Source organism: Peromyscus eremicus, chromosome X, assembly GCF_949786415.1.
Source record: "Peromyscus eremicus chromosome X, PerEre_H2_v1, whole genome shotgun sequence".
In the NCBI taxonomy this organism is placed as follows: Eukaryota; Metazoa; Chordata; class Mammalia; order Rodentia; family Cricetidae; genus Peromyscus; species Peromyscus eremicus.
Window position 1 is genome coordinate 51,063,425 of NC_081439.1, and position 12,247 is coordinate 51,075,671.

Consider the following 12,247-nt stretch of genomic DNA (forward strand, 5'->3'; position numbering starts at 1 on the left):
AGTGAGGGCAGGTATTCAAGCAGGGCAGGAACCCAGAGGCAGGAGCTGATGCAAAGGCCACGAAGAAGGGCTGCTTACTGACTTACTCCCTATGGCTTGCTCAGCCTGCTTTCTTATAGAACCCAGGACCACCAGCCCAAGGGTGTACCCTTGTTCACTAATTAAAAGAATGCCCTACAGCTGGATCTTATAGAGGCAGTTTTTCAGTTGTTTTAAATGTTGATTTATATGCTCAAATGATAGTATTAGGATCTATAGAGTTAATCAAGCCTTTACAATTAGGTCATCATATTTCCTTTTTATCCATTTTCCCATAGCTACTAGGAAATTTATAAATGTGACCCTTACAATTTTTGGACAGTACTGACCTAGAGTCTATCTTGTGAAGGTTCATAAATTTCAATCTCATGTTACAATTGACTTTTGGCCTAGAAGTCTTGCTGTAGTGCTGTCTTTCTTGTTTATTTCCCCACCTTGGTCTGCTCTTGGTAAGGATGAAATCCTTAGATTATTGTTCCATTTACCACCCGAATCTTAGAGTTCATTCTATCTTCCCAAAGTTAATGATTTTGTGTAGAAGGTTTTCAGTGAAATAGTACTGCAGATCCTCTGGAAGGTTCTTACAAGGTATTTGCTCCAACACCAAATGGAACAAAGCAAAGGGCAATAAGGAATCCCAGTAGCCGAGTTGACAGTAGCTCTGTCTCCTCAAGGGAGAAGTTTGTGGTAGGGGATAGAGTGGGATTGGTGCTGGAGAAGGTATTAGATCCGTTTCCTTCTTGCTTTGTCTTTGTCACGATGTTGCCGGCCTGTGTTTCTACAGACTGACTCCTAAGATTGGCTTCCCTTGGAGTGAAATCAGGAATATCTCCTTCAATGATAAGAAGTTTGTCATCAAGCCTATTGACAAAAAAGCCCCGGTAGGTGATTCCTCCTCCTGACTGTGCATGACGGGTTTGGGCCAAGGCTTCGATAATTTTCAGAACAAACACGCTGCTGGATTTGTCTGTCTGTCCATTTTCTGTGGTGTATAACTTGCACACAACAGAACAAGAAGGTACAAATGGAAAGCAAAATGTCGGAGGAAGCTGATGCTGAGAAGTGTCAGGCGGTATCCTTTATTTGGTTCCTGTTATCCAACCCCCTTCGTGAGTGAGGTGAGCTACAGGCAGTCTTATGTGCCGCTGCCTTGCCATTACCCCACTGTCCTGAGTCCCCAAAATGGACTCTTCACGTGTACTTGGCTCATGGTTAGTTGTGGAAAAAAGGCAGAGCCAGAAGTTCAAATCCAAAGGTGACATTACAAATTTACCTTGTAAAATGTTTTATAAAAGAAGATTAAATATTTACTTTATACGCATTTCTTTACCCATCTTTTTTTTTTTTTTTTTGGTTTTTCGAGACAGGGTTTCTCTGTGTTGCTTTACGCCTCTCCTGGAACTCACTTGGTAGCCCAGGCTGGCCTCGAACTCACAGAGATCCGCCTGGGTCTGCCTCCCGAGTGCTGGGATTAAAGGCGCGCGCCACCACCGCCCGGCCTACCCATCAGTTTTTAAGACAAAGTTTCACTCTAGCCCAGCCTGGCCATAACTTAAAGTAACCCTCAGGCTTCAGCCCCTCAGTGCTAGAATTACATACGTCTATTACCATATCTTCTAAAATGTGCCCTTTTATTATTACATTTAACTTATTAATTTATTTAGTATGTGATAATAATAATTAAAAAGAGATCATGAATTTTTTTTTTTTTGGTTTTTTGAGACAGGGTTTCTCTGTGTAGCTTTGTGCCTTTCCTGCCTTTCCTGGGACTCACTTGGTAGCCCAGGCTGGTTTCGAACTCACAGAGATCCACCTGCCTCTGCCTCCCGAGTACTGGGATTAAAGGCGTGCACCACCACCGCCCGACACAAGATCATGAATTTTGGGGAGGCACACAATTAGGTTGGCGTGATGGAGGTAAAGTGCTCATGTATGTAGTTCTCCATAAAATAAAAAGCTAGATGAAATCAAAGGCTTTTTTAAACAAGTAACAATCAAGATATTTGATATTTAAGAAATTCAGATATTTGTGCACTTATATCTTGCTTTCTTATAACTAGAACACACTTTTCAGAGATTATAGAAATGGTTTAGACACCCATGATGTACCTATTGACTAGCGTATTACCTATCTTATAGGAGGCCCTTTTACATTCATTTGAGAACTCTCGTTAGACGTCTAGGTAGAGACACGTGACATTGTCTGCTCCCTTAAGAGTTGATTCAGGCGGGCCAGTCAGTCACCTTAAGCTAAGGTAAAGAAGTAGTAGGAATACTTATCTCTTTCCTGAGATAGTGTACTTGTCCTTCCCTGAGTTCCTACCCCATAGTTTAGTTCTTATTGGTTGCCATGAGGTTCTGTTGGATGTGCTTATCGTACTGTATGCTGACGCGGAAAACAGAACTCCTCCCTTTTCTTCTTGTCGGTGGTTTTGTTTCAAATGCTGACCAGAATCTAAGTATGCTTTCTCTGGGGCTTTGGGCCTTTTCACACTTTGTGTAAAGATCTCCCCGCCATGTGGCTGACTTCCATATTGGCTTAACCCGAGGTCATGGCCCTCTTAAGCTCCCACCTGTGAATCAATAATAAACTTATTTTGAAAACTGAAAAAAATATTGTAGCAGAAAAAGACACTTCTGATGAAGTATTTTAGGGTGCTTTATTAAAAAGATTTCTTTTTCAGTTTTCCATGTTTATTTTGTGTGAAGGGGTTGAAAGGATAAGTATCCCATGATGCACATGTGAAGTTCAGAGGACAGCTTGCTAGAATTGGTTTTCTTTCTCTATGCTGTTTTCGGGCTTGGTCCAGGCACCTTTACTTCCTGAGCCATCCATCTTGCTGGCCCCTGGCTGCTTTTCATGGCCAGAACTGGAGAAAAGAGCACCAGTGTCTAAGATAAGAATCATAGGTTCTAGTCTCTAGTCTGCCAGTATCCTGACAACCGACTCTGGGAAAAATCATTTCCTTACTCTGGTAACTAGTATTCCCACTGGAATGCAAATGATTGGATTGCATAGTCTTTCCAGTATTTTTGACTTTAGCATTACAGAAGCCAGAAGGTCGCTTTCACCTTTTCCTCAAAAGTTCAAATTTTTAAACATTTATTATTTTATTACTGGTGTGTATGTGCATGTATGGGTTTACTCGAGGACTTACGTGAGCCATCTTGTCAGCCCTAAAGACTCAACTGCTGATTTCCCTCCAGGACTTTGTGTTCTATGCTCCCCGGCTTCGGATTAACAAGAGGATCTTGGCCCTGTGCATGGGGAATCATGAGCTGTACATGCGTCGGCGTAAGCCTGACACCATTGAGGTTCAGCAGATGAAGGCCCAGGCCCGGGAGGAGAAGCACCAGAAGCAGATGGAGCGGTAGGTGCTAGAGTGTTGGAGTTAGGACGGCTGCTGTGGTAAGGAACTTGCTAAGAGGTTCCTAGACGGCTTAGGGCGTCAAATCAGCCCAAGACCAGGACTTGTGAACTGTGGAGGGGAGGAAACCTCATGTATTCAGTTTCAGCTCAGACATTTTTGCTTCTTAAAAACAGGCATCAGAAGTGTAGGCTTTCAAAGGTTACAGGAGGGAGGAACCTCTTCCAGTACTCTCCCCCTCCATTGCCTCCCCACCCACCCCCAGTCTACCTGAGAAATCTGTTCTATTTCCTCTTTCCATGGAGATCCAAGCATACCCCCTTGAGCTCTTCTTGTTACTTAGCCTCTCTGGGTCTGTGGATTGTAGCATAGTTTTCCTTTACTTTACAGCTAAAAGCCACTTACGAGTGAGTACATACAATGTTTGTCTTTCTGGATCTGGGTTACCTCACTCAGGATGATTTTTTCTAGATCCATCCATTTTCCTTCAAATTTCATGATGTCATTGTTTTTAACAGCTAAGTAATACTCCATTGTGTAAATGTGTCACATTTTTTTTATCCATTGTTTAGTTGAGGGACATCTAGGTTGTTTCCAGGTTCTGGCTATTACAAATAAAGCTGCTATGAAGATAGTTAAGCATGTGTCCTTGTGATAGGATGGAGCATCCTTTGGGTATATGTTTAAGAGTGGTATAGCTGGGTCTTGAGGTAGATCGATTCCAGTTTTCTGAGAAACCACCATATTGGTTTCCAAAGTGGCTATAGATGTTTACACTTCCACAAAGGTCCTGCAAGTTCAGGGCCAGTCAGGAATAAATAGTAAGACCCTGTCTTAAATAATGAAAATAAAAATAAAAATGAGCGTATATTTTTTTCTCACATAGAACCCGGTTCTAATACATATAGATATATATTTGTGTGTCAACCTTAATTATGTGTGTGTATATATGTATATATGTATATATATGTGTACATGTGTATGTCTGTGTATGTGTATCTGTTTGTGACACACACACACACACACACACACACACACACACACACAAAACTAAGGTTGACTTTTCCCCTCAACACGGGTTTGGACTCAAAGTCCTGTGAATGTCAGGCAAGTACTCTATCACTGAGCTATTTTGACAGCCCAGAGTTCCCATTTATTAAGAGAAAAAATTGCCAAGATTTTGGGAGCAGTTTACTAAACTAGAACATACCCTGTAGGACCTCACAATCTAGTAAGAAAGAGAATGAAGGAAATACATATACGCATATGCTCACACTGTCTTACTTACATAGTCTTGAGGTACAAAAGCCATGTCATTCATTCCCTTAAATATTTATTGAGCAGTGAAAAAATGGTGAAACATTCCTCATCTTATGAAGCTGTCATTCTTGTAGGAGAATGTTTTTTTTTTTTAAAGACAGGGTTTCTCTGTGTAGCACTGATGGTCCTGGAACTCACTCTGTAGACCAGGCTGGCCTTGAACTTAGAGATCTGCCTGTCCCTGCCTCCCAAGTGCTGGGATTAAAGGTGTGCGCCACCACCACTTATCATTCTAGTAGGAGAAGACAGCTAAAATAAACACATTGCTCAGCATATGCAGTAGTGAAAAGTGCTATGAAAAAGTGTGTGCCAAGTATTCTGAAAGGTCTAAGAGTGAAGACATGTAGCCAAGGTCTTAGTATGCTTCCTAGTGGGTAGAGGGATGGCTCCGCAGTTAAGAGCACTTGCTGCTCTTGCAGAAAACCCAGGTTCGGTTCCCGGCACCCACCTGGCAGCTTTCAACCATCTAACTCTACTTCTAGGGGATCTGGTACCTTCTTCTAGACTCTGTGGGTACTGCATGTATGTTGTGCACTTATATACACACAGGAAAAACACACATAAAATAAAAATTAATAAAGCCTTTTTAAAAAATGCTTCCTTAAATAGGTAGCGAGGCCAGAAAAAGCAAATACGTATTCTCTATCGGCAGCAAAATCTGTAAAGGGAACCTGAAGCTAAGGTTTAAGGCAAGCAAAGTTAGCCTTAGCTGTAGACTTGAAGCAAAACAGGCCAGTTCGCCTTGCTATAAAGCTACAAGGCAGAGTGCAAAAGTTAGTAAATCATTTTCCAGATGGAAGGTTGAGAACAAGAGCAAAGCCATCTAATCTAGTTGGTTACCTGCAGTACCAGCATTCCCGTTTCGGTCTCACGAATTCCAGGTAAATGGACTGAGCATGGAAATCTATGCAGGGCCATGATTATGGACGAAATGGAGAGTGTTCCTTGTTCCCAAGTTCTGCCTTATGTTGGGAGGGTGGGGACTAACAGACACAGGTCCTGGATTTCCTCCAGATTCCATGCAACCTTGCTAGTCTGCTAACATCTTTCCTTCGCTGTTCTAGGGCTCTGCTGGAAAATGAGAAGAAGAAGCGTGAGCTTGCAGAGAAAGAGAAGGAGAAGATTGAACGGGAGAAGGAAGAGCTGATGGAGAAGCTGAAGCAGATCGAGGAGCAGACTAAGAAGGCTCAGCAAGGTGAGGCTTGGAGTCACTGTGGAGGCTGAGTTTCCCCAGAACACCCCCCCCCCACCCCGAACTGCAGAACAAGACTTAGGCCAGGTGTGGCCACGGAGTAGGTCAGGAATTTATCAAGAAAAGTTCTTGGAACTACTGTGCTCTGAAGGGGAGATTTCCCAGGAAGCAAGTTAGTAGGCCATCTGCATCTGTAAGCCCTCCATCAACTTTCTCCTTTTCTACTAGAACTGGAAGAACAGACCCGCAGGGCCCTAGAACTTGAGCAGGAACGGAAACGGGCCCAGAGTGAGGCTGAAAAACTGGCCAAGGAGCGCCAAGAAGCTGAAGAAGCCAAGGAGGCCCTGCTGCAGGCTTCTCGGGACCAGAAGAAGACCCAGGAACAGCTGGTAAAGTGACATCCTGGGCTGGTGTGTGCCTGCGTTTTTCTTGTTTGGCCCTCTATGGGTTTATAAATTCCTTTGCCTGTGTAACGGCGTCTTTCTAGCTTGTTTGTATCTCAAAGGTCTCCAAGAGTTCATTCAAAAGCAAGCCAAAGTATCACTAGTACAACCCACAGTCTTCCGTAGCCCTTGAATTTTATTTACTTTCTTTCTGGTTTTTTTTCTTTTTTCTTTATCAAGACAGGGTTTCTCTTTGTAGTTTTGGTGCCTGTCCTGGATCTCACTCTGTAGACCAGGCTGGCCTCGAACTCACAGAGATCTGCCTGGCTCTGCCTCCCAAGTGCTGGGATTAAAGGCATGTGCTACCACTGCCCGGCTTATTTACTTTTTTAATAGTGATCTGATCCCGTAACCTAAGAAAGGAAAAGGAAGATTATCTATCACATGTTGCTTTAGCTACATTTCCTCTTTCCTTGCTTTCTTCTGTTTCTTTCCTCAGTAGCCCTATGGAATTAAACCCCATACAGAATAATGTGACTAGACAAGGAACTTGAGAATCATGGAGGCTGAGAGACTTGTCAAAGGTTACAGCTGTGTTTGATGAAGGATTATAACCCTTTCTGTCTCTATCGGAAAGATTCCCTCCCTGACATCATGTACAAAAGTAGGGTTCTGTGACTTGGATGTTAAGAATCTAGGGCCAAATTTCCTTAATATAGTCCCTTCCCTTGTAATATTGGGGGGCTAGTATCTCTCAGGAAAAAGATGCCATGAGAAATTTGCTCAAGGGATAAGCAGATGTATAAACTTTTCCCATTGTATAAATTGCCTTGTGATATTAGTATTTATTTGTTCTGGTAGCAATCTTGGTGGAGTCCTAAGACAGCAGTGAAGCATTTGCTACTTCAGGCACTGACTTCCAAGCTTTGCTGTGGCCTCACTGCATGTACATTTGGCGACATTAAGAGGGGACGAGGGAAAGAAGAGGGCCAGAGATGACCACTTGTCTGCCTTAAGGAGGCCTGGAGTCCAGGAGGGGAGCTGTGACTTATGAAGGTGTAAAGGGTGGAGTAATTTGGTTAAGAGTCACTAGGGCAACAAGAAATGGAACAGCCAATTACCGGCCAGGTCCACAGAGGAACTGGGGTTACAGGCATCTGGCCTCTGAAAACCCAAATGTCAAGCCCTTACAGGCTTCTAATATGCTTATAGGCTTCAGAAATGGCAGAGCTGACATCACGGATCTCTCAGTTGGAGATGGCCCGGAAGAAGAAGGAGAGTGAAGCTGTGGAATGGCAGCAAAAGGTGAGACACAGAATCCAGAGCAAAGCATTATGGGAAAGTGTGCTATATGTGTATATTCCAATTCTTACATTTCTTAGATTCAGACTCCTCGCTTTTTAGACAAACACCTTTTTTTTTTCTTTTTACAGTTTTTATGGGAGAAGGTGCTCAAAGGTTTCTCAAATACTTTAGAATTCCCCAATACCCGTGGGAAGTTGATACAATCACTCTTATTTTCAATTAAAAAAATCTCCGGATCAAGCTAATAAAACCATTTGTCCTAACTGGTCTCTTACTAGACATGTCTTTCTAGGTGTGGTTAGGTTACCACAAGTTACCTGATCTGACTGCCAGTCCTTCTCTTTCTGTTACTGGACAGGCCCAAATGGTACAGGAGGACTTGGAGAAGACTCGTGCTGAGCTGAAGACTGCCATGAGTACCCCTCACGTGGCGGAGCCTGCTGAGAATGAACAGGATGAACAGGATGAGAATGGGGCAGAGGCCAGTGCTGACCTGCGGGCTGATGCTATGGCCAAGGACCGCAGTGAAGAGGAGCGTACCACTGAGGCAGAGAAGAATGAGCGTGTGCAGAAGCATCTTAAGGTATCCAGGCAGGGCCAACAGGTCTAGGAGACTGCGTAATGACTTAATAGCTCGTGACCTTTAGAGCTAGGGTGTACAAGCTGTAGCCTGTGCCAGTGATGAATAGGAGTCTAGGACTATGGAAACTTGAAGGGAAGACAATTTCTCTTACTAATCACACCCAAGAGCATGTCATTTAGCTCCCTTCTACTTCCTGCTCCCTTCTTATATTCAGGAAATATCTAGCTAACTAGATTACTACTTGAATATTTGGAATATTATTCTGATTGTTCTACTCTCAAGGGATAGCCATCATTAATCCATCCTACACTGTGTGTATGTGGCGCATGCTCGTGAGTGTGCATGTGCGTATGGTTTATGTGGGTTGGAAAGAGGAGAGAAAAATAAAAAAGAAGAGAAATCTGATCAAAGAAGTGGAACTGAAATGAGAGGAAGCCATTGACACCTGACCTCTTGCATCCTCACAGGCCCTTACTTCAGAGCTGGCCAATGCCCGAGATGAGTCCAAGAAGACTGCCAATGACATGATCCATGCTGAGAACATGCGACTGGGACGAGACAAATACAAGACGCTGCGCCAGATCCGGCAGGGCAATACCAAACAGCGCATTGATGAGTTTGAGTCCATGTAGTGGGCATTCAGCTTTTAGGGACCCCTCCTCCTTCTGCCTTGTCCCCACACTCCTGTAGTTTTGCCTAACTAACACTGTGCTGGAGCCACTAACTAGAAAAGCCTTGGAGCCATGCCAAGCATTCAGTATAGCCATGGGACCAAATTAGCCCTTCAGTCCCCCCACTCAGATCCCTGGGCAAACAAACGGCCCACTGTGGTGCCAATGGAGTCTCCTTCTCCTTCTCTGTCATAGTCAACCTCGCTTTCTAGAATAGATCATACTGCCCCAGCTCAGAGGCTCACTCCTTTTGATTTGACAAGCACTCCCCACCCACACTTACTGTTTTCCTCTGGGACTTAAGTGTGAAATAGGTTGATAGCTAGCTCCCATCCCTTGCCTTTTTCTTCTGAATCCTATCATTTGCAAAGTTAGGGTGTTGTGTGGTTTAGGGACAGAATTAAGGCCTTGACTCCATCATTTAGTATGTCAACTGAGCTAGGATTTGGCCTGTTAATGTCCATCCCTTTTAGAGTTATTTAGGCTTTGCAATGATTTCTTCTACCTCCCATATTGGGCCTATTACAAATTCAGTCCCAATAAGCCTTGTCCCTGTGTTTAGGGACCCAGTTTCTAATCAAGGAGGAATAAAGGGATGAAGGAAACAGTGCATTCTAACAACTTAGAAAGTCTCTTGCCACTGTGCATCTTGGGAGCCTTTCTTCTATCAAGTTAGGGCCATGGGTAGGGCTACCCCCATGTTAACTCATGTTCCTGGTTTCATCTCAGAATCTGTCCCTGTCCTCTCAGTCTCCAGATCTCTTCCAGCTAGGACAGAGAGGACGAGTAACCCTAAACCTAGCTAGTTGCATTTGAAGCTCTTGCCACAAAGGGAGAAATGTTTATACCTGGCTTTAGTATTTTTCCCTGCCAGGAGTTCTAAACTCCTCTTTCCCCCACCCCAGAGCTAATTGGCCCACTGTTCCTGCTTCACAGACACACATCATGACAAGTAAGAGTTGCTCTTGTCTTTCAGTCACCCAGTAATCCTTCCTCATCTTACCAAGTCCAAAGTGGTGAGTGGGCCCCGCTTCTGACAACCCTCTAACCCAGGTCTCATCCCTAGTTGTACTGTCCCTTGGAGCTACATATGGAAAGCTGCTGGCTATTCCGGTCTTGTCCCTTCACACCCCCACACCCTTTTCTCCACTTTGGAGCAGCTGCTTCCTCCTCTGTGTCACAAGTGTGCTCTTCTAATTTTTACCAGTATTATATATTCTAGTGATATCTAACTCGATATTGATTTTGACTTTTTTTTTTGCTAATGCACTATTAGAGATACTAGTCTTGGGACAGGATTATTTTAGCTTCATTATTTTTACTACCCCCAACCCCATGTCTGGGAAGTATATACTATATTAGAAAATGATATTTTGCCAAAAACAATATGTAAGAAGACTTCAGTATTAGTGATTTACCTGTCACTATAGGTCATTCAATCCATTTAAAATGTACTTAATATTTGGTTTTATTGTTCCTGTTTGCCTTTTCCCCAGGGTTCAGTCCCCCAAAGGCTGTATTGTCCCTCCATGCAGTACCCCTAGCCCAGAGCCTCCCTCAGCCCATGCCCCTTCTACTTCACCTTGGGGAATCTTATATGCATTGCTGTGAATTATATTGACACTTGGTGAGCTGCCCTATATTGGCTAAATTCAAACCTGGAATTGTGGGGGCAATCTAGCTGCATTAAGGGCAATAACCCACCCCCACAGAGACTGGGGAGAAGGTTAGAATTTTTATTCAGGTTTTTTTTGTGTATTTTTGTTTTTTAAATAATTGTTTTGGAGGGGTTTATGCTCAATCTGTGTTCTATTTCAGTGCCAATAAAATTTAGGAAGACTTCACTGTGACTCGGTCTTTCTTTCTGCGTATTTCATTGTAGTTTCTGGTCCCCAGGCTCCCTTTCTATCTTTTATCTCATTTTACTTTGATTTAAGTTCTAGTGGAAGGAGGAATGTAGTTATCCTCATTTTAATAGGAAGCCATGCCTTTAAAGACCACCGAAACAAGAGTAGCCAGCTGAGGTCCTGAGGTTACAGGTGTGGTAGAACTGGCAGATCTGTTCTTTTTGTGCTACTTCATGCCATGTTTTCCGGTATGGGTTGGAGAGACAGATCAGCTGGTAAAGGCTAAGGCTCACAACCCAGTTGTTTGGTGTGGCTATGGGACCTGTCTTAACCAGGTGATACTCCTAGACTTTCTTGGCAGTGGAGCATTGGAGCTTTGAGGCCATGTAAGCCAGGTTGGCCTTAACTTCAAGGCCCTCTTGCTTTTGTCTCCGCAGTGCTGAGATTACAGGCATGTGCCAGCAAGCGTGGTTAGGCTCCTTATCTCTGGCACACCCCTGGGAGGGACAGCCCGTTCTGCCTCCTTGTCTGGAAGATGACTGACTCCTCTTGCTCCCTACCTCCCTTCCTTTACTGCACTGCCAATAAAAGACAGGGAAACTATCTTGGGTCTTGTTACAGAAGGTGGTTGAAGATGTTGAATGAAGGCTGATATTATGTGGTACTTTGGAGTTTATAAAGCATGTAAATTCCTTAGCTTAGATATGGCTATCTTCATGTTGCAGATGAAGAAATTGAGGTCCAGAAAACATTCTAGACTTTCTTGGCCCTGACATTCCCACTTGTTCCCGTCTTGGGAAAGTAAAAATTTGGAAGGAAAATTAATTTATCACACCCACATTTTAAATTCTCACAACAATCCCTTGGCAACTTGTCTGCTAAGTATAATCCTTTAGAGACTAATTTTTCAAATATTAGAAAAGTTTTAGCTTTTGAGGCAAACTATCAGTTATGTATGGAGTTTGAGGCCAGCTTGGGCTTTCTGACACTGTCTCAAAATATAGAACAAACAAACAAACAAATCCTCAGATCAAAAGGAACAAGGCTCAGTGGCACAGATTTGTAATCCTAGCTACTCAGGAGGCATGGGCAGAAGCATCACACCCTCGACAGGCCCGGGCTACGGAATGAGTTCTAGGCAATCCTCAACTACTAAGAGCTCTTTAAAAAAAAAGAAAAGAAGGAGGACTATTTGAGGCAATGAAGGAATGCAGGCAAGGGTGTCAAGGTGTACCGGAGGAGGGGGATGAATAAAAACGAAGTATATTGATGAATAAAAATACCGAAAAGTGCCAGTAAGGAAAATGACAAGGAGAGAAGAGGACCAAGGCCGCAGTTCAGTGGTAGAATGCTTTTCTAGCACTCATGAGGCCTTAATTCCACCTTAAGAAATGAGCAATATAAAGTTAAAAGACTAGATGAGTGTGGTTAGGTTAAGGGTTTTGAGATAGAGAGATTAGACATGATGCTGTAATATCCAGATCATTCTAGTGTGGTCACAAGACCCCTTAAAAGATGGAGAGGGTGACCTAAATGAAG

General features: G+C 43.4%; 1 protein-coding gene across 1 annotated transcript in view; it reads left to right on the plus strand.

Moving 5' to 3' along the window:
* Msn (moesin) overlaps positions 1-10,705 on the plus strand; it is a 74,122-nt gene extending 63,417 nt beyond the window's left edge. Inside the window, exons 7-13 of the mRNA XM_059250709.1 lie at positions 824-920; positions 3,247-3,410; positions 5,792-5,922; positions 6,148-6,308; positions 7,515-7,607; positions 7,966-8,190; positions 8,658-10,705. Of these exons, the coding sequence (XP_059106692.1) occupies positions 824-920; positions 3,247-3,410; positions 5,792-5,922; positions 6,148-6,308; positions 7,515-7,607; positions 7,966-8,190; positions 8,658-8,822 (1,036 nt within the window). The 3' untranslated portion in view covers positions 8,823-10,705. The remainder of the gene's footprint in view (positions 1-823; positions 921-3,246; positions 3,411-5,791; positions 5,923-6,147; positions 6,309-7,514; positions 7,608-7,965; positions 8,191-8,657) is intronic.
* Positions 10,706-12,247: the final 1,542 nt, after the last annotated feature.